The following is a 23,483-nucleotide window of genomic DNA, read 5'->3' as shown; positions in this document are numbered from 1 at the left end:
ATATAATGCAAGTGTCTGCATATGCTGACTATGTGTTTGTTACCTGCAGGGGTGTTGCACTTAAGCAGCCCGAGCCGAGCTTAAACACATTAATCACAGTCGGTGCCTTCAACTCAATTACAAAGACACACAATTTCTCTTCTGCCCTATTATGCGCAGGCTTTTTATAACACGCATATCGGTGGTGCTGGGTTAGCACAGAGCCGCCTCTAATTTGTTTGACAACACGAAGTCCTCGCAGATGTTGGGCGCTTTTATTGTTACAAGGCAATGAAGACACAACTGCATTATTCACTTTCACTTAGAGAGTTGTTCAAATGCTCATAATGCAGCAGCAAATCCAAACACCTTGCCATCGTTAACTTCTACAGGCTCATTAAAGCCCATGACTTCATCGTCGGGAATTGTGTCTGCTTCATTTGCTTTGTCTGTCTAAACTACTGATTGTAATAATCAGCTTCATTATTTTTTATCAACTTTACATCTAATTATTTCTTCATTAAAATAATAAATTAGTGTTTTTTTTTATTTCAACATCCAGTAACACATTCTGTTTGTGTTATGAATTAATGAATAGCCTCTTTGATTTTGGCCGAGGTCCTTGGCAGCAATCAGTGATGTTTAGCACCTGCTGAGATTACCGGTGTAAGAGGAGGCTGAGCTCATGAATTTTCCAGTGCAGGCTCTGTGAACTCCTTTTGTGAGGTTCCTTCGACACCAAATATACTACCGCACGTATCAGGGACTAACAGACTGACTCTCTTCTCAATGGGCTTTTTAGTGTCGATGTTATTCGCATGGCCTGCCAATGACAGCAGCTTCCCGCAGACTTACAGGAAGTGGTAATATCACCCAGTGCTCTGGTTCCACTCAACGCAGGAGGAGGCTCTGCTGCTTGATGTCTAGTCCCATTCCATAAAGAAAAGATTATTTTCATCTGTTACGCCCGAAGAGGCTCACTAGTTTTGCCACCGGTTGGCATGGCGACAGGATGGCACACTGCCTCTCAGTATCAGCATAAAAAGAAATATTTGAGTCAACAGTTAATACACTCATGTCTGTATCTCCCATCTGCACATGCCTTTTGTATTGATTCTTTCTATTCCTCACAGTATATTATTTCTAAATCTGGCTTTTGCTCTTGTTGGAGCCGTAGCCTACTTAGTCATCTCGCATCTGTACATGCCCTGTGCCATCTGAAGTCAGGCTTAATGCCCCCATGTATTATTCAGTGGCTATCTCCTTGCACGCTGCCTAACAGAGCCGGCATGAATGGAAGTTGACATGGGAGACTCTGTCAGGTGGTATATGATCTCACATAGCAATTAGAGGGGTGGTAAGTGAGCTGTCTGGTCACGAACAGCACCAGATATGTGATAGCTAATCCAGCGACCTCCCTCCTTACTCTGATTGAGCAGATTTGGCCACTTTGAATGAAAACGACTCTCAGGCACTCTCGTGCGTGCGTCACTTAGTCTAAGACTTTTTCCTTCTCTCCCCGCTGTGCCAGCCCCCCGGCTTGTCTCATCCTGGAGCTGATGCTGTCTAATAACAACCATCAAGACAATGATACAAATTATATGTCAAACCTCAGTGTGATTCAGAACACCCAATTAGGTGACTTTCTCTCTGTGTGAGCAAGCTAAGTTGCACTACATTAGAGCAGCTTTCAACCATTTTTGGCTTGTGTTTCCTTAAAATGAAGCAAAGTCTAGGTTTTTAACGCACTATGTACTCTATTAATGCCTTTATTTAACATTTTGGGGAAATATGTTTGATTGCCCTCTTGCCGAGAGTTAACGGAGGAGTTTGATGTTTGACTTTTCTCTTAAATTAAAAGCATGTCTATGAACTTTAAATCTGATTCTCATTTTCCAGTGTGGCCCTTAGTGAAGTCGAGTTTGACACCCCTGGTGTAGTGTGACGGTTTATTACCTGGCTGGGCACAATACCTTCCTGGAGTCTCATCTGGTTGGAAGTAACTGTTAACGGGCAAGAAGTAGTCACACAAGCACCACACAGTGTGTGTGTGTGTGTGTGTGTGTGTGTGTGTGTGTGTGTGTGTGTTGTATTGAACATTATAGCTTGTGTGCAGATATATATGAGGCACAATTTGATATAAGTGCATCCTATTGTGTTCAAAGATCTGCCGCTGCGGGGGGGGCATATTCTCATGTTTCATACATGAGCTCATTAACCGCACTCAGATTGCCCTCCTCTCCATCCTGACTAACACTCAGCCAGCCTGCGTCTGCCTCCTCAGGCACAGCTCACTGCTGGCAAAAGGGCGCAGGAAGCAACATAAGCTATCAATCCAACTCTATGCCCCACAGAAAGTCTGGCACTGTGTGAGGACCTATGCCATTTTAGAATCCCCTTTTATCCTTAGGCCGTCTCCAATTTCATCCCCTCTTACAGCACTGGGAATGATCATTCCTTAAATTGTGTGCTTTTCTTCTTTGTACTGAACTGTAGTTTCTCAGCACACGGCCACCTACAACTGTGATGACTGCTACCTTTCCTAACAGAGCCTGTGTACAATATAGCTAATGACAAGCCAGTTTTAATAGTATTAGAGCTGTGATTTGTTGCTAGGATACCCCATCATGGCTAATAAAAGTGTGCAAGTAATGAAGTGCAAGTAACCGGCTGTTCTCTCTGCTTCTCTCTCCATACAGAAAGCCGACTGAAAGAGAACACGACCACGTATATCAAGCTATTGGAGGACATATTGCACAGGTAAGCGTCTTTTGTGCGGTCTCTCTCATTTTAGCAAAGACATCAATATTCCACAGGAGACATGAACACAGCAACAGCCTCCCAGGAATTTCCTCTCACCTCTGTTGTCCTTTAACCAGAGCACTGTCTCCCCAATACATCATGCACTCACACCTTTTTCTTATGCTGTTGTCTCCCAGAGCCCCTTTCTCACATTTCACTCCGTCTCTCACCTGCACAATTTGTCTTCCTCCTCCCACCTTCTCACATATTTTCTATACCTTTTATTTTTTTATACCTCCACCTCAGTTCAGTTACCACTCTTTTCCCCGTCTGTATAAACCATTTTAGACAAAACAATATATTTTTCTGTCTGTTTTTATTCCTTCTATCTGCGCCTCCAAACTCTTAAATCACTGAGGACAGGTCTGTTGTGGTCACCTAGCCAGCCTAACAGTTCATACAGGTGTGATGTACAGACTTTGTCGAGCAGAGGTTGTGGAACCCAGTCAACTGTTGACACCATACGCCTGTTTATGCTTCCTTATTGTGATTAGAGCTGGTTAGCTCATCTCCACCGACACAGACCGCGCCGAGTAGCTGCAATGCGATCGGCTCATATTTTGCAGCATTTTGGAACCATTTGTGTTTTACAGATGGATGAATAGAGCTGGTAATGTTTTTGTGCACACCATATGAGCTCTGCTTTCTACTCAGTCTCTTTTTTAAGTGTTTAGAGGAGAAAGGTTAGGCCGCGTGGGCTTACTTTGAGCCAAGAAAAGCCTAAATTATCAGAGACGCCGTGTGTCTGCTTGGCCCATGTTTTTGTGTGTGGTGCGTGAGAAGGGGTAGCTTTCTGTGTTGCATCCTTGGAGAAGCAGGGTCACCACTTTGGATGGGAGCCATGAGTCAGTCACACAATGCAGGGCTGTTTGTTTTTGAGGGATGCACAGGTTGCGGCTCTGCGTGGTCAAGGAGCAATATGGCTGCGATCTCAGTGCCCAGCAGGGGAGCAAGGCTCGAGACCTTTTCTATCAGTAGGGCAGATGGTCGCTTTGTGTTTTGTTTGTCTGATTTTGAGAGTACCTGTCTGGGCCATGTATCTTATGTGGAAAAGAATCTGGGGGAAAAACAACCTAGCGATAGAGGTTGAAGAGACATTTGACAGGGTATTTTAGAAAATGGTTAAAAGCAGAGCCTATATAGACACTACAAGCCAAAGCAAACCTCCAACACAGAAACTTCAAAATAAATGTGCACAACAAAAAGTTAAAGCAAAAGCAAAAATCATCATCTGGATCCTGCAAGTCCCATAACGCAACTTAATAGCATAATGTGTTAGACCCCCCCCCTAAGTTTGTAACTCCAAAAATGTCTCCAAGTTCAAGCTCTGGTACCTGATGACATCATCTGCTCCTCCAGAGCCACAGAAAACATTAGACTGGACTTGTGTAAATCAGAGTGCCTCTTTAAATAAATAAAACCATTTGATGCTAAAATCTCAATTTATTCTCCCCTGATGTAAACTTCTGAGATTTTAAATCCAGAAAGCTCTCTTTCAGTTTCCTTTCAATCCCAGACTACCAATATCAATAAATTATTTTTAATAGAGCTCCTATATTCTGTGATCCTATCTTTTAGTTTCACCCATAGATACTTGATTATATAGACCACGTGTGTCTAACCACATCACTATGGATAGAAAAATCACATTAAAAGAAACCTTCTTGGGTATTGGGTACTGTAAACAAATTTTCCTTCTTATCACATTGTATATTAATTGTTGGCTCTCCAGCCTTGGATCAGCTTCCATTACCAGAGGCTGTCCAAATCAAATCACAAGTACAGCTTTGCCTTCAGGCATGGACCAGTACTGTAGCTTTCTCCAGTTCGGCACGGTGACACATATTTGGCTTGATTGATCGGGCAATTGTCCCCACATGTGCATATATATATATATATATATATATATATATATATATATATATATATATATATATACACACACACACACACACACACACACACATATATATATATATATATACACACACACACACACACACACACACACACACTCAGATACATGCACCCATCATCCACCGTAAATTTGATCAGTCAGCTCTAATGTACATTACTGTTGATGGAGTGCGGTGGTGATGGGAGGCAAGGAGAGGAGGGGGGAGGGGTGGAGAAAGGCAGATTAGTACTGGTGAGATGTCTGGTCTCCGTGGAGACGGATGGTGTTGAAAAAACTAATTATCTCTTCCTTGCTAAAAGACTAGAACAGGATGTTGGGGCAGCGCAGATGCTGTAAATGTGTCACCAGACAAAAAAAAACCCATTTTATTCAGATTAGCAGCAGCGCACAGTTGTTTAATACATTACGTACATGTTTCATTAGGAAATTAATATTTCTTATAATTATGCATTCTTCTGTTGAGAGTTGGATGTCATTTATCATATTTAAAGGATACAATGCAATTGCTGTAGAAGTCATTGAAATACTCAGACAAGACATGTCCCCTAGTTAAAACAGAGGACTTGCTGAGAGCCTCTAGGCAGGGAGTGACAAAAAACTCTATTATCACTTTTAATGTACATAATCGTGAATCTAGATAAGATAAATTCAAAGTGTTTGTAACAAAGGGACCTTGGTTGCTCAGTTGTCTGCTGTAAAAACCTCCCCAGACATCAAGACACCCACCTTACAAAGTGTTTAGTTCAACATCACAGCTCATCCAGTAGTCACCCCCTTTGTATTATTAGCACCTCTCCTGGTGTTATTTGAAATGCTGCTTCATGATTAATCTGACAACATTTCCATCTCCTTTTTGCTTTTTAATGTATGAATTCTCATTGTGTTTATGGTGTTTGGGGGTCCTAAATATCACAAGCACTGCCATGCCACTACAGGTGAAAGTCACATTTATTTTATTTTATTCTGGATAGTAATTTCGTTGGGGAGATGGCTGCTCTTTTGATAGCTAAAAACTCCAGCTGTGACTGAAGATAGGAGCTGTTTTTCACAGTCTGTCAGTCATTGGTATTCATGTGTGAGACTTGAAGATGCAGCTGGGCCTTTTCTCTCTGGGTAGGTCTAACTGAACCTACCGGTACCAGCAGGACTGGACCGCTGCTACTTTCCTTTAACTGTTATATTAATAGTCCTTCCTCCATCTGTGTGTATGTAATGCCTTGAGGAGAAAGAGCAGTCCTGTCAGTCAGCAGTCCCACAGGGGGGGCTTCGAGACTGTAGAAGGAGTGTGCCTGCCTGTCTCTCTTTCTTATTACTGGGCCATCAGAGGAGCAGAACACCCACACCCTGCCACTGTCAGATGGCAGGCCAAGCGGCTGCCACCAATTAACCCACGGGCGAGGAGTTCATACCGACAAGCACCAGGAGACAACCATCACAGGGATGCTTAGGAGCTGACATGTCGTCTGCATTTTCAGTATTCAGAACCCTAATGCCAATGCTGGTTATTTGTAGTAAATTGAGGTTGTCGTTGAAGAGAAGCTTTTGTTCCATTTAGCAGAGGCTGCGCCCTCTAAGAGCTATTGCTAATGGGTTTATCCCTCGTGCATGTACAGTTGTGAAGATTTCTTTTGTGCCATTGTGCCCTGCACAGGCCTCTCTTACGTCCTCAGTTACTGTATATAAAAGCTTTTTTTTTTCTTGAGTGTTACAAGCAGTATGAAGATGGCAAACAAGACCGGCGGTGTTCGCCAGATGTTCTCCGCTGTGGCCTCGCTTCACAGAGCTTCAGCCCTTCATGGAGGAGGCTTTCTCCGACCCCGGGAAACCGAAGGCTGCTGGTATCCTGCTACGTGCCGTTCGCAAGGGTACACAAAAGGTGTTTCCTGCAGTCCCGTCGCTAGAGCAAAGCCTGACCTCCATCCTGCTTCTTAAAGCCTCTTTTTTTTCAGTTGGCGGAAGCCCACGCTGTCCAGGATTATGGCACGGAAGACGCTTCACATGTGATAGCTTTCTACCGAGATCAGACGTGAGCTTCTGGATAGTCCCATAGGGCTGGATACCAAACAAGAACCTCTAATCCCATCAACACAGATTAGTAGGCTGCGTAAATACCCACCAGGTCCGGATTTGTTGCGGCACGGCCGCGGCCATGACTGCCAGCTGTAGTCACTAGGACCCATGAGATCTCGCGAATTCACGTAGAATAGAAACACAAAACCAACAACAGTTAGTTTCCATCCAGAGGTGTAGAGGGGAAACAACTCTGTGCTGTGTTTTCAAGGTGTAGTGCAGGGAAATATGATCCGCCGTGAGCACGGTGTATTTTATTTTTACAATTAACCGGATGATTTATTTTGTTTTATGTGCTCGACTTCCTGTCCCGCACTATCTACCGTGTGCTAAATTGCTGCGGAGCTCTCCGGCGTCTGGCAAAAAAAGAAGCTCTGCGTATCTGCTCCGGAGGGCAGCGGACCGCCGGAACTGTGCCGCGGTCGGAACGCAGCCGTTCTGCAGCCGTTCTGCAGTCAGTGGAAATACACACATTGACTTTAATGGAAACCTAATGACTCCGCCGCCGTTCCGGAGCGGATCCGCAGACGTTCTGCAACCGGTGGAAATTAGCAGTTAGAGGGTGAAGCCTATACAAAAAAGAACTAGACCTGGAGTGACAATTCTTAACTTTCGGGATAGATGAGGCCGGCTTTGACATTTTTGGGGGAATTCATGATTGTACAACATTTAATCCCCACAGAGAATGATTTATGGGTATGTGTGAAAGTTAACACGTGTGCCCACCCATATTTGTATGTGTGTGTGTGTGTGTGTGTGTCTCCACTTCAGAAGAGACACATAACAATGGCACGGCTCACTGGGTGCGTCCCCACTATAGCTGAATTCAGAAGCGGCGGCGTTGAGTAGCAAATTGGCGAGGGCAGGGGGGGCTGGGCCGAGCAATTTTTCTATTGTCTGCGTGCCAAATGAAGGTTAGAGAACGGCTGAGAGGCGTGCATTGGCAGGGTACAAAGGTTGGCAGCCTTTTCAGGCAGGAGATGGGCTGGAAAACAAGTGGCATTCAATTTTCAGGGGGCCTCATCACAGAGAGAGAGTGGAAGGAACAGAGAGAGAGATTAAACAATATTGTCTGGGGTGCATTTTGCCTTGGAGTTTGTTTATGTGTGATGGAGAATGAGCAATTTCTCAATCTAATTGAGCAGCAAGGTGGCACTCTTTAGGTGAAAATACGGAATTTATTATAGGGGTTTATATGTAAGTATATTTGTGCTTAGAGTATGAAATTGTGTGTTTTCATCACTCCGAGTCAGTCAATGTGAGAATTAGTGTTTGTGACAGAGAATCTTCCCCTGGGTTGAAAAATCGGCACATACAGAGACATTCCTGAGGACATGTCTTCCTTTAAGATGTTTGATGCATCTCTTAATGGTTGTATAAAACCCACATCTTTGTCCCTGTATCCTGTCAGCTTCAGTTTGTTTTCTACACAAGATGAATTTCTGGAAACAAGGTTGTTAAGACAGAGAAAGCTTTATGCTCTTTAGTGTGGAACTTTAGCATTTTTGTGTCTGTCTCTTAGGCCATATTAAGAGGTAGAATTTCTTACCACATCAATAGATTTGGTTCCTAAAATGTCACCTGGGACGACAACTATTTTGGGATGATTTGTAATCTAAAAGGTCATTGAAAGAAGAAGGGGAATAAATATGAATATTTTAAAGGTCAGAGGTCTCAAATGTGAGCCAGCGGAGGAGTATTTTATTTAAAGGAAATGGAAAACTGTTTTTTTGGAAAGCTAAAAAGACATGCTTGTAATTCAACATCAACACTCTGATGCCCTACTTTCACCATGGTGGACTTTCAGATATCACAAAGTGCCTAGTGTTACTGTAAATGTTTGCTTTGACACAGTGACCAGCTTAACCTAAATAATGGAATGACCATGTTGCTCATTTTCTGAACAATACATCCAATCAGATGTAGCTGCTTTAACTGTTCCCTTCTGTTTTTACACTCTGAGATGTCACAAGGTTCAGGGGCGAGGGAGTAAAAGAGGGATGACTGATTGTAACTCCCTGAGTAGATAAACAAAAAGCAATCTTTCTTGTCCTCTCCCCTGAACTCCTGCTCAGTGAGCCCATATCCAGGCTCTTTCTTCGGTCTCTTTAAGAAAAGGGACGCCTTCAAGGAGGACATTCACTGTCATTACATTTTGTCAATGGAATTGCGATTTTTGAATTCTCTCTCACTCTTTTGTCAGTGCTTTATTATAGAGATGTTATTAAAGATGTCCTTAACGGTGCCTTTATAACTACTGTGCTCAGTTGTCACGCAGCAGTTCACAGTCGTTTTTTTCAATTATTTTGTATGTGCTGTTGTACTGATATTAGTGTCATTGTGATGTCTACATTCTTTCATAACATACTATATGTTATGTTGTACGTCTTATGGCCTTATAAATGTGATTTTTTTTAGAGTATCACATTGTATGTTGTATTGCATGCTATGGTGTAACATAGTGGTCTGCTCCTCTCTATAGCTGTGGCTGCCCAGGCTTGGAGCGGATCTGGGAAGCTGACCTGGAAGCGTGTCACCTGTTCTTGCGAGGCCTCCAGTTGCGGACTCCCAGCTGCAGTGGAGGAGACATCGAAGACCTCTCCACTGCAGCAGTTCATCCTCCAACCCAGCCGTGCACCAAAGAAGAAGAAGACTGCGCCATGCTGACTGCATTAGGAGGGCGCTGGTGTCCCGAGGCCAACTTACAGAACTCTGAGTTCACAAAGGTAACGCAACAATGTCTTATGTCATTATTCACATTAATGCCTATGCTTTAATACCAGAGTGCGCGACAGATTGATGTGTGCAGGCAGACATTTAGAGTATCTTGAATACAAAAGATGCCCTTTTGAGGCTGTCCATTGCTGAAGTCTTACATATTTTCTACACATATCACATCTTTGCCACTAAAAGGTCAAATGAGAACAGCCTATTTTCAGATTCACTTGCTTTTTCTATTCTTTTCTTTTTTTACTGTGTTGTGAAAAGTGGACTCACATAAAGTGTGCGTGCTCGGTCAGTCTTACCACTCGACTGAAGAGGACATTTTAAGTTTGTACATTTAGGTGTCGGCAAAATATAAAAGTCTGTCGGCTACAACGAGATGAGCAGCAGTCTATTAGAACCTTGGCTTGGAGGAATTTCCAAACAAGGAATATGTGGGCGTTATGGAGGCAAAAGTTTGGCTTCCTTAAAAGAGTTTCATTCTACAGTGGGCAAATTTAACAGTCTCTTTCTGCATGATTACATTTGTGTATTGGGAATGCATGTGTGTATGAGTCTGTGTGCGTGTGTGCTTGTGTGTGTGTGTGTGTGTGTGTGTGCTCTGCACCGGTCTATCTCACAGTGAGTTGAGGCCCACTGCCTCAGGGCAGAGTCCAACTCATTCCCTCCTCACACTTTCCTCCGCCCACGTAGTCTGACAAACTCGTCTGAGATAGGAACAAAGCCAACAGAGCAAGCGTTAATAAAAAATAGCACACTTTCTGAGACTATATTTTTTTTGTTTGGCTTACAGACTGTGATTTATATCACGTTTCCTTTTTTTCCTCCCCAACAGTAGTTGATACTTTGAATATTAAGTGTACTCATTTCAGTATGGATTTACCGTGACTGTGGCCATAAGCAAATATTTGTCGATGATCTTTCCCGGTGCTGTTGGCAGAATGTCCACTTACATGTATTAAAACTGGAAGCTGTGGATTTTCATTATCATATTTAATTCACCTACCTTTGCAAGCTCTTAACCTTCTCTCTCAGCCTTGCTCTGTGCAGCCATAAATATAAACTTGGCATTGACGTCGTCTTTCCCTGCCTGTCCACATTTTACAAACTGCATGGATCCATTTTCTGCTTTCCCTTTGTTTCTCTCTGCTTTTCTTTCTCCTCCTAAAGCCCGGCCCCTCCTAACATTTCTCCAAGAACTAAAAGGTGAGACAGCCAACCATTTCTCTCTTTTGTCTCCACTCCTGTGCACTCTTTTTCTGTGTCCTCTAAGCTAGAAACACTGGAGCTCAATGGGGCAAAATGTCTATCATGTGACTGCAAGTATACCTTTTTTATTTTACTATTTTAAGTTTTAGTGTAAATCCTTGAATATTTTCGAACATCAGTGCTGCTCAATTTAGAATTTTTCTTTGGAAATGAGTCACAATTTTGCTTTGAATTTATTTGCGCAAAACAATAAAAAGAATGTAATTCTACAATCCCAGACCGCGAAGAAAAAGCACAGTTGTACTGTAAATGCTCTTTGAAACATTTTACATGAATGACAACACATTGATGCCCCAGCTCACCTTTTATTTAATTTTTTTATTGAACATGCACCTTGTTATCTTTTATAGAAAAGAAGAGATGGATAGCAGCAAATTAAGTGGGAAGTTTTTGTCCTGCAGCTCTGGCTTTTTATCTTTGGGGAAGCAAAAACTACAGAAAAAATACTATAATTATTATATTTCAGCCATTTAGTATCTTCCAGCATATGTTAAGTAAAGTCTCTACTTTTTTGAATATTCAAAGATCCACACATCAAAAAGGTTTTCATCTCAAGGCAAGAGACAACAGAAGAGATTTTACTTGTTGGATGCCGGAAAACCTTTGCAGTCTGTACCTAGAAAACTGCATGTGACAGATTAGGGCTGGGCAATATTGCCCAAAAGAAAAAAATCCCAGATATTTCACAAAAAATCCAATTTAAGAGTTCCTCAACACCGGCTCTTGTGTGCCGCATGGTGCTCCTTCAGGTCAGCTGTAGCTGGTGGTTCAGTTATCCGAGAATAGGTGACTGTCAGCCGGGGACAGAGCACCGCGAGCTGCCGGTCATTTTGGCAGAGATTAAGGTAAAGTAAGTGATGAAACGACTAGTTAAGAAAAGAACAAATTTTAGTCCCTGTCGCTGCCATGTTGTTTGTGTATCTCTATGGCAAATGCACGGGTTGGGGGGAAGCGTCGGCGGATGTTAAGGAGAAAACCGATTTTAATTTTAACAAATCATTTAACTACACATTCGAGTTACATCGATAAAATCAATTTATCGCCCAGCCCTATGACAGATTATATGTTGCTGTGAGATGGATGTAATTGGAGAGAGCAAAAACAATCCAGTTTGTGTGACTGCTTCAAAATGGTAGCGTTTAAACAATATGATCTCAGATACTGTATGAAGAGTTATGTTCACTGGAGAGCAAAGCGATGAGGGCACGTGTTACACAATTTGTGATTAAAAAATAATAATTGAAACTTGGCTGATTATTATTTGTTGTCACTCTGCCTTCTTATGTACTTACCCTAAAGCCACAAACAATGTGTTGGCCTCCAATAGGTACAGTAATTGCCTCCTTCCTTAAGAGAGAGAATGTACAATTACATACTAACAAAGGAAACCTGCAGTACAGATGAGGAGCCAGTTAATCTATTTTCTCCTTGTCAGTTTTGGTGATGAATAATTACAACCTCTTCTAATTATGATGATGCTGCACACATACAGTACACAGCCAACATAATTGCATTTTCAATAATTCATGAGCCGGTTTATGACTGTGTGGCCTCAACAAATGTTTCCCCTTTGTTACAGAAATTGGAGGAGTTTTTGTTCTGCATGGAGGATAATCACCCCGAGGTTGGTAATGCTAACACTGTCGCTGTATACTGGAATGTTATCAGTGTAATTAAAGTGTCAGTTGCATTGACGCTGGGCTTACTGGAACAGAGAAGAATCCATTAGTTGACCTTAACCTAAACATGACCTCAGCCGCCTTTCCGACTGTCGGATCGATACTGATCTACATGAGAGGCGTCGGTTGGTGTCGTAGACTGCTTGAGTTTGCACAAAGACCTTTATTTATATAGGGGAGGGTTTTGCTGAGCATGTATTCTCCTTTCAGCACCTCCCTGCTTTAAATTCATACATTTATATTCATTCACAGTTTAATTTTAAGGATGTTTCCAATACAGGATTTCAAACCACATTGTGATTTAGGCCCTTAAACTTGTCAAAACTTAAAAATAATTATTTCAACATCTCAGAGGATGAGTCATGTCCGGCACAGCAGGTTGTCAAACTGTCTCCACGTTTTGAAGCAATGTGCATGAGGCCGTAGTGAGAGCAATACTCTGTATAGAATTTGGAAGGTGGTGTCCCTCCAAAACAAAAAAAATAAAAGAGCAAAATTGTGATACATGGATTAAACTGTGTTTATCTCTTCTAATGTAAGCTGTGCACATCAGCATGTCTGGCTAACTAGCTTACTACCTACAGTAGTTACCCAACACTTAAATTTTAGAAAACCCTGGGAAACTCATCTAAAAGCTTACTCATCTGTTAGTGCCAATAATGAATGCCCACTGTTTGAAAAACACAAACAATAAAGCATAAATCTAACCTCTGTCTTTCTCTGTAAGCTAAACAGGGTTATGTTACAGTGAAATATAGGGCTGCAACTAACAATTATTTTCATAGTCGATTAATCTGTTGATTTTTAGTTGTTTGGCCCATAAAATGTCAGAAAATGGTGGAAAGTGTCGATCAGTGTTTTGCACAGCCCAAGACGACATCCTGAAATGTCTTGTTTTTGTCCTTAACTCAAAGATATTCCATTTACTGTAATAAAGAAGCTGGAATCCCAGAATTTTTATTTCATAAAAAATTACTGAAACCGAACTCAAAACTAATCGATTTATCTTTGCATCTCAAATGAAATACAGGTCTGATCTGATTTGAGCATTTTTCCTTATCATACATTTACTTCTAGGACTAACTAGCCACTACTACTACTACAGTAAGATGCTTTTTATTTCTGTGTCATGCACCTAAATCAACCAAAGACGTGCATCTTTAGCGTATATAATATATAATATCATGCGTATCAAATATCTAAGATTTTTGTTTTAAAAAAAAGTAAGCTAAAACATTGAAAAGTCAGCCAGAGAAGGCATTTTAACCCAAGTCACGGAGCTTACATTAGCTTAATCAGCTAGTTAGCTATAGTACAGCTCATATAATTAGCTTGCGACAGTCATTTCAGCCACCACAATCTATGATTTCGGTTAGAAATGAGAAGGCTGCTCTTGTCTACCTCTGTCTGAAAAGAAGGACCCATTGTTTTAAAAAGAAAAAGAAAAAATGATGGCAAATCTACCAACGTTATTATAAAATGCTCATGTGCTGTGCGAGAATAGAAAGCTTGCCAGGCTTAGCAACTGTAACTAAGGTTGGAACGGTCAGTTTCTCCTCATGCACAAGGTGTATAGGACATTGAATTATTGAAAACCTAGTGGACATAAAGTGCCTCAATCACAATAAAGTATGATGCATCACTGAGCCAAATGATATGATGGCTGCTGAATGGTATTGGTATCGTTGTCTTGATATAGCCCTGTGGAGGAGCTGGATTCTCGGCCTCACAGAGTGTCTGACCTCTTTCTCCTTTCCATAATGACTTTAAGTAAATGATTTCCACTTAGCCGCTGCCAAGCCGCTGCCCTGCTGCCACAACGGAGACTGATTGGTGTGTGTGCGTGTGTACTCTATTTTGTTATAATCTCTACTAATTGTTCTTTTATCCTCTCAAGGTCCTTACATCCCACTCTTCACACTGACCCACAGTACCAAACAAATATACAGACATTATTAAATTGAAATGTTACTGCATACTAATTATTGGCTAATTATAGGCTATCTTCATGCACTGTATAGGATATTGTTTTTGCGGTAAGCATAAATAGCAGGTGATTAGGTACAGTACATATAAAATGTGATGCATTATTACATGTCATGTCACTTAAACTGCAACTTTAGAATGTTACTACCAAACAAAACAAAGCAAAAGTTTGATATTTTTCCAAAAAATATGAACAATTGTGAATAAGTATGCATTGTGGGACAGAAGTGTACACCAACAGCACACTCTTAAATTGAAGTTGTATCCCAATTCCACTTCACACTAAGTGATAACATTTTGTATACTCAAAACTGGCAGTGTGCAGACTAAAGAATTGTTGATTTTTGAGTGCACTGTTGATGGACACTATTGTCCCACAATGAATGCAACATTACACATTAAAGTAAATTGTAAATGGTAGTGAGACAGAAATTAAAAAAAGTATTGAACATATTCAGTTTTTGTAAAAACAAACATTTTGCTTTCTCTTTGTGAAATTTGTCAGTGACATTCTCAAGTCCCACTTTGATTGATGTCTAAAGGCGCCAGTATTGTATCATTTCCTGTTAGTATATAACAGTTAAGTATGTTGATTTCTTGTATTCTATCTACTCAAACATTATACTATAATTGTAATTTCCCCACTGAGGATCAATACAAAGTATAAATTACTTAATAACATTTATTAAAATGAATAAAGACTAAAAGAGTTGATACTGTATACAATAAGTATGTAGGGAGACCTTAAAGGTCCAATGTGTAGAAATTTCTCCCATCTAGCGTTGAGGTTCATACGTATTACAGCTCAGTAGCCTTCACGCTTCAGAAAGCCGGTCTCTTGCTCTTTTCAATATCCCATTTCTTTTTTCTGGGCAAAGGAGGAGACTCCTGTGAAATTTGGATTTTGAATACATGTGGTCCTCCATGTTTCCTTCTTCAAACTTGCCGGGGCCGGGAAGCTACGATACTCATTAGCAGCATTAGCAGCACTTGTGAGTTTATCATGTGACAGCGAAAACGCGAAAGGCGGAGCAGTATGTCCTGTATGTCCCTTACTGGCTAACGTATTTCAAGATGGCGCATGAATATGGAGCATCTACCCTAGTTCATGTAAATTCAAATGTAAAATTTCAAGCCAAAAGGAATACTTGGAATTGGTGGTGGTGGTAAATATTCAGGAAAAAAGGACAAGTTTGTGAACTGGCAACACAGATTTTGATAATGAACAACTAAACACGTTACACACTGGACCTTTAAGAAAACAAAAGAAAAAGTGTTTTTTAATCTGCATACTTCTTTTAATTATACATAACTGTCAGTTTGTTTTCCAGTGTGAAAACACTACATCGTCAAAAGTTGAATCAGTGTGTGGTACAGAATTGGGACACTGCTACAGACAGTAACACCTCATACTGTCACTGCACATATTTGTAAAATACCTTGTCGACGTTCTTGAAAAGTATTTCTACTACGACAAAGCATCGGTGATAACAAAGACGCTAGTTAATCATACGCTAGTTAATTAGCTTTTGAGTTTAAAATGAATTCAGCTACTTTATTGTTCGTACATGCAAATATGACCTTGAGTGTAATACCAGTGCAATATTATTGCTTTGTACTGCCAGCACGGCAAGTGTCGGGCCTAACGGCACCCGTGGGAACATGCACAATCACCTGCTGTCTCTCACTAATTATTGCTTAAATAATCATACCAGTGCATACATGCACTGAACATTGAATTTCTAAATAATCTCTTCATACTTATGCAGTCTGCTTTGTTGTGGTCTAATAACATTATCCCTAATGTGCATCAGGAATCAACACGCCAATACAAGTATGCCTGAGATCCTATTATTATTGATTACAAATTGAAATCTTATTTCCCATGTTTTCTTGTTTGTCAAAAGCAGAGAAAGTCATTTGTATTGTTTTGATCGCCACCAGGTGCAAGAATGACATCTTTTGAATAGTTGTTTAAAAGGTTTGTGTATAAAGGGATGTTTTCAACAGTGTCATTCTAGACCGTGAGCTTTTGTCTTCTATCCTGTGGTTGTATTGACTTTACGAATGCTGACTGGAGGCTTTAAAGTGTAGAATCAATCAGCTGCACAAACACAGGGCTCTTATCTACTAAAGAAGCTCCTAACCTTGACAAACAGACAGCTCAGTCAATCTATAAGTTGACTGTGTTGGTATAGGAGGACAGGGATGCCAGCATCACATAAGGTGACGTCTGGGGACAGACCTCCGTCAATGGTTGTTTGTTCATATAAGTGCCTCAATAAGTGCCTCAACACAAAAAACATGATGTTTTCTTTAAATCCTTTGTCCTGTGGGCTGCTCTGCCTTTAAGTCTTCGTCAAAGTCCCTAATTGCATCAGCGAGGACTTGTAGCTTACATATCATCGTGCCTCAGGCCAGTTGTTGTTGTAAAATTCCAGGACAGAGACCAGAGACGCAGCTTTCCAGTGATTGTTTTGACACGTCTGAGCTGCAGGGAGTTGATATTTTCTACCTGCAGCGATGAGTCAGATTAGACTTTCTATGTGTTATTTGACGAGAACACCTGGTCTACGCGCGTGCATGTGTCTGTTTGCTTAAGGTGCGTCTGTGTACTCTTGCGTGCGTCTGTGTGTGTGTTCTCTATGCTTGATAAGTGTGAAGAAACTAGGACACAATGTCTGCAAAGAGGCCTGTTCTAATTATGGCCATCTCTGCTCTCTGAATGCTCTACTGCACTCTGCTCCTCCACCACCCTAACATCCTCACCATCCACCAATACACACTCAGCCTGGCTTGCAGTATCCTCAGGTGATGTGCACATACACCGCCGAATGTTGTGCACACCACCCCTCTGCCACCCCCCCACGCCCCCTGGTGTGTATGCTTTTCCTGGTATGTTGCTTGGCAATTATTTGTCGGTTGCTGCTGTTCCACCTCTCCCTTTTTATCCGTTGGTTTGGTTATATAGCTCTAGTTTATCTTTATGCTTTGTCTGCACTTTACACACACACACACACACACACACACACACACACACACACACACACACACACACACACACACACACACACACACACACACACACACACACACACACACACACACACACACACACACACACACACACACACACACTTACACCAGTGACTATACTGACAACCACACCTTATTAATTATTTAATTTGGTTTGATTTGGTTTAATAAATGTATTTTTGTAAAACTTTATCATGGTGTGTCTCCTATTTGTTGTGGCCTAAGAGCCGGGTCATAACAAATTGTTAATCTTGTTATTGTTAGATAGATTTTTGTGTTCATTCCTTTTCAATATCAAACCCATATATTTGAACCATTGCAGCTAATTGCCAATGTTAAATGCTTTGAGTGGGAATAGTACTACTGCCACACAAAGGATATAAAGAAAAGAGAAGGTGAACTGAGTGAAAGGCAGCAAAAATCTGTGCTGTCAATTGTTGATCTTTCCTTTCCTTTTCCTTACCCGTCATTTAATTCCTTTTCCTTGCCAGGACGGGTGCAGCGAGGCTGCAGACCTGACAGAGCGCTGCGAGCTGATCAGTGACAGACTGATGACCTTGGAAGATGAATTGCAGACGGCCATACTGAACCGGGATCAGTCCCTCACCCATATCCTTTCACTGCTCTCTAATTATACATACATCATGTAAACTGACATAAACTGCATACTATCTGTGTGGGTGTTGTGTCTCTGTACATCCATCTTAAGGACCTAGTTTACTCTAGGCCTTCCAACTCCAAAAGAAAGTACACATCCAAACTACCTTTAGGCTGACTGATGTTCTGTGACTTTTCCTTTCGAGGAAAAATCAACCTGTCTCATCTGACATTATGGGTCCATTCAGGGAGAGAATTGAAGATAAACTGCGATCAGAGGATCTTTCTTGACAGGCCTGACGTACCAACTGGAAAATGAAATGGTAAAAGTCCAAGCGAGGTTATTAGAGGGTGCTTGATGTGGGCTGCCAGTCACCACGGGCTGAGATTAAAGTCGGCTGACGGGGGCAGCGTGTCAGCAGATAGAGGAATGTCACTGTAATGACTCTGCTCCCGTCATATCTTAATGTCCATTCTCCTGCTGACCCTCCCTTTCCCTCCCCTCCTCCATCTGCTCACTTCCACTTGTTGGATTTGGCTTGGAGGAAATTACAATATCCATGATAATGACTCAAATGAAACTGTTGAAGCTGATTACAGGTCACAATACATCATTTTCCGTGCTAATTAGAAAGCTGATTGGAAATAGATTAGTGTGTTTTTCTCGCTCCACTTTTCCCCTCTACACTGTGGGCTCATTAAGACAGACAGAAAAGGCGATGATTCAACATGGGGATGAAGAAAATTTGCCATCTAACCTGCTGTTTTTTTTATTTTGTGTCATGCTTCATTTCTCTTCTTTGAACATGGGCTGCCAGAAATACTTTGCTAATCTGATAAAATATATTAATTTCATTTTAGGATCTCTAAAAGCTATGTTATGCAGTACGTCCTTCACGCTCTGTTGAAGTGTGGCCTGACTTTTTCACATCTGATTAGAGATTCAAGTCCCCCGCTGTGCTGTCAGGGGTTAGTACTGGCTCCTCCACTGTTTGCATGATATCAGTGCAGCATGGCAGTCGGAGATAGACAGATTGGCCTGCTTCTCTCCACCTCGCTGTTGCTGCGTCCTTACATGCCATTCATTTCAGCCTTTTGAAGTCAAGGCACTCGTGCAAAAGAGCCAGGGACACTAGAGGACACTAAAGATACAGCTCAATATTGATGTTGGGTTGCAGACATGGAACAGAAACTGAACTTGGGATGATGCTACTGTTGCTATAGTGACAGGAAGATCAAACCTCCAGTCTCTAGTGGTCTTAATTGAGTCCCTTCTCTCAATTCAATGAATGAATGAATCAATGTATTCGTCACATGAATTCGTACGAACTACAATTCCAGTGAAATGCTATCCCGTGAGCTCCTTTAACGTGCATGATTCATCATAAAGCAGAATGTGGCCATCAGAACGGCACACAGAAAAATAGTCACCCAGTTGAATGCACCGGCACTCCAGGATCCAGCCATGTCTCAAGCACAGCACATCTCCCGACACTCCCCTTAAGGGCAGGCATTGAGGCCACCCAGCTTACCGTCCAACGCCTGCACACTGGCCAGGAGGACACACAGCAGAGAAGTCGCAGTCAGCGTTCCAATTCCTCCACACTTGCCTCGGTGCCCCTCTGATGTAGAGATGGACTCAGAGATGGTCTTGCTTGTCCACGTAGTCGGGATCATAGCCATAGGACGTAGCCATCTTCACCTTTTGTTGCGTTTACTCTGATGTTTACATTTAAAAAACCTCGACAAGCCAGGCAAGCAGAGACAGAAGGAGACTGGTGAGTTGATTTCCCTATCCTGATTAGCGACTCGTAGTCATGAGATGGCTGCAGAGATGGTCTTGCTAGCTCAATCTCATCTTCTCCACCTTTTCCTCAGTATTTACTCCGATGTTTACATTCAAAAACTTGAGCTAGCTGGCTAGCTAGCCTAGGCTTTAGAGTTGGCAGGAGGTTCGCAGAGTTGGCAAGTTGATTTCCCGATCCTGATGAGCGACTCATAGCCACATGTCATCACCTTCCAAAGTCAACCACATAAAGCTCAACTAATATTTGTAAAATAGACAACTCCGCATACGTTTTGGGGAGCTGACAGAGGTGACCGGAGAGGTCTGCACCTTCTACGTGGAGGTGGATGGACAACCACAGAGACTGGAATTGCAAAAAAAGAACAAACGATGGGATAGACAAACTTATGTCAATTTCTGTGGTTGGTTTTAAAGGTCTTCAACATGATTCTGAACGTCATCAACCTATTTGGACCATGTTGCCTTAAATGTGTTGTGAACTGTCTGCAGTATTCATGAAAAGATCTTTAACTGCTGGTTAATTATAAATGATGACAATCTGTCTCCATTCAGACAGTAAAACGAGCCATCAGGCCCCATCTGCCATCAAAGCAATCCCTTTGATTTGCCACTTAAGATGGACACACACGATTAATTTGAGTTTCTAAGCAGGTTAAACAATCCTCACACTGATGTCAGCTTCTATCCCGTTTCATTGATAGTTTATAAATAATTTAGCTGGGCAGTCTGTTTGCTTGGGCCCCCACACTGCCACCCAGCTCCACAGACAAGATGAGCTCATGAATAGTGAATTGGATGGGGTTAAATTGGGTATGACTTGATGATCTGTCCCAGTAATCCATTTGGTGGCCAAATTGGAGATTGATTACTTCATCAGGTTATGGCTGTCCTCTGATATTACCATTAACCATTGAGGGCCACAAGTGTCACATTTGCCCTGAAATTAGTATGCTGGCATTCTTTTTATTTACATGTTAATGTGTGACCTCTGGATTCTTCCTTAACTCATGCTGCACAGTCATTGGAAAAGGAGGTTCAGGAATTAAAAGCCACTTTACAAACCATGCTCGCACAGCTCAAAGAGGAAGAAGAGGAGGAAGAGGAAGTGAACGAGTTACAAGGTGACGACCTTGTGAAAAACGGGACTGACGATGAAGAAGAAGAGGAAGAAGAAGAGGACGATCAGTACTTCAGTGACAGCTGGGGCATTTGACATGGATGTTTGTAGTGTTTTATGACCACTCAAAGAGACCGGCTCTCTGAGAGCCTGAACTCAGCTTTGCAATAGGAGTGACCCCATATCCATTTACTGTAAAGCCTCTCTCAAAGGGCTACACAACCAGCCTCTGTGGTACTGCTGAACGTTTCCAGTATAGAGCCTTGGAAAGTCTGTATAACATTGTATCCATCTACAAATTGAAACATATGAAGGATTTTAAATGTAAAATATAAGACACTTTAATGCAAATTCCTCAAATCTTGCCAGCCTAAGTTTAACAAGGTAAAGAGTGCCTTTGGCCACCATGCCGTTATAGTTCTTATTTTTTCAATGTTTTTGGAAACAGTTTTTTATGTCACGTCTTACTGGTGCTGAGCAATTATGTGATTTTTTATTTTTATTTTTACTGTAAAACACAGATTTTAGGTGATTATTCGGTTTGTTGAGACTTTTCAGTTATTCTGATTTGTTGAGTCTCAGAAGTTATAGCCTAAATGATCAGCCCTAAAGCGAGATTGTGTAACTTTTGCAGCAACTTGTGAAGTTAGAAGTAAGAAGGAGGGTCTGGCGAGGCTACATTCCGGAATGGGACAAACGTGCTCTGGTTTATTGGCATTTCTTTAAACCAATCACAATCGTCTTGGGCGGCGCTAAGCACCATAGGGAGCAACGGCGCCTCTGCAAAATAGCATTTGGAAGGAACTTGTTTTGGTGGAACGTGTGCACGTTCAAAAGTTGTTTTAGTCGTTCAACAGAAAAGAAAAGATTGGACAGAGAAGTCTAGTTAGCGGTCTGGATTTACCCTGCAGAGATCTGAGGAGCAGTTAACCACAGTCCTCAGAAATCCACCAGAGTTTAAGATGTGAAATCCGGCGGAATTTCCGTCGGCACCGGAGCAATCCCGGAAGTGGAACGTCGTGGATATAGACTACTGTAACAGTAAGAGTAAGAGTCATACAGCAAGTGAACTTAATGAGTAAGTTTGCTAATATTAGCTGACATTAGCCACTGGAAGTTACAGTAAAGCTGTATCACAAAAAGCCTGGGTGAATTTAATTGACCAAGGGTGTGGTGCAGAATGTGTTATTTCTTCTTTCAAGAGTTACATAGTAGCGCTTTAAAATTCAATGACAAAAACAGTAAATTATATACATTTCTTTTTTTTAAATAGCAAGCATGAAACCAAACCGAAGCCTAAAAATCACAAATTGCTCACCACCACCACTCGACTGAATTATGGCCGGGGACCAAGTGGACAATCTAAACATCTTTTACTGGTAACAGTCTTGCACATAAACTAAAATGTATGCTTTATTTTTAGGTCAGCTAGGCACTTTTGTGTGTTTTCCGTACGATTGGACTTGAAATCTATTGTCCATGAAATAACTCTTTTGTGGTGCTACAGAATGTGAGCTAACTTGAACACTTGGTTCTCTTTGTGTGCAATATTTAGATGTTTTTCCTCCCTGTGTTAAAGCACTGAAGGCTTGGAGAGATGCTCTGTATGTTTTAAAATACATCTGTCACAAAAGTCCAATCGTGTCTTATGCATGTAGGAAATACTAAAAAAATTAAATATCACACACATTAATAGAAATATTTTGTTTTTCTAAAATAATTGCATCTGCCACTGATTGTGTTGTGTTATTTTACTTTATGTAAGCTCAGAATCTTTTTCTTCATTCCACTGAGTGTCACTTGACTTTTTGCCAGAAACATTTTTGTACTTTGACCCACTAATGCGTTTTTTAATTTACTGTGCAGCTTGAACTTGCTGTATCATATTTTATATTTATTCCTTACAGCATCTCACTAATTACAGCATGTACCATTCAGCATAATGTTGTGTCCTGCTGTTTTTATTCCTGTATTGAGTTAAAGTTGCTCTGGTTATTTTCCCTCATGTAAAATGTGTGGGCATGCTGCCAGGCAAGTGAGGGCAGTGGTGACATGTAGGAGACATCAATACGGTAATAAAGGTCCTCTAGTGAGGTCTATAGGGGATACATGGGCCTTCTATTGTTATCTCGCCTCAGCAGCGTTGGTGTGGCTAATTGCGAGGCAGCCTCATAGAGGACATGGCGGGGGGAAATGGGATGTTGCTTTGTCTCCATCTGATTTTGCCCTGTGTTTTTGGAGCAGGGGGCTGTTGAGGGATCCTCAGAGGCGTGTCTGCAGTCCCACGCTCTGGGCTGTAAACACAGCTGAGTATTCAGGGGTTTTCCAGCAGCACAATGGGCCTTTCTCACATTACTGACAGGTTGCAAACCACTTGCCAGGCCAGAAGTCTCCACAGCTATCAGACTCAGGCAGCGTACAGACAGAGCCTGGCACACACACCTTCCTGCCAAACACCTCCACCTTATAATTGAATTTGTGCTTGCGCCATACTGTGCC

General features: G+C 41.6%; 1 protein-coding gene across 1 annotated transcript in view; it reads left to right on the top strand.

The window, feature by feature from the left end:
• Positions 1-22,927, top strand: part of disc1 (DISC1 scaffold protein) — a 46,061-nt gene extending 23,134 nt beyond the window's left edge. The window contains exons 10-14 of the mRNA XM_028603109.1: positions 2,679-2,739; positions 9,252-9,495; positions 12,342-12,386; positions 17,955-18,072; positions 20,884-22,927. Of these exons, the coding sequence (XP_028458910.1) occupies positions 2,679-2,739; positions 9,252-9,495; positions 12,342-12,386; positions 17,955-18,072; positions 20,884-21,080 (665 nt within the window). The 3' untranslated portion in view covers positions 21,081-22,927. The remainder of the gene's footprint in view (positions 1-2,678; positions 2,740-9,251; positions 9,496-12,341; positions 12,387-17,954; positions 18,073-20,883) is intronic.
• The last annotated feature ends 556 nt before the right edge of the window (positions 22,928-23,483 follow it).

The sequence above is a fragment of the Perca flavescens genome, chromosome 17 (assembly GCF_004354835.1).
Source record: "Perca flavescens isolate YP-PL-M2 chromosome 17, PFLA_1.0, whole genome shotgun sequence".
NCBI lineage: Eukaryota > Metazoa > Chordata > Actinopteri > Perciformes > Percidae > Perca > Perca flavescens.
The sequence above is the reverse complement of the archived record's forward strand: the minus strand, read 5'-3'. Positions and strand labels throughout refer to the sequence as shown.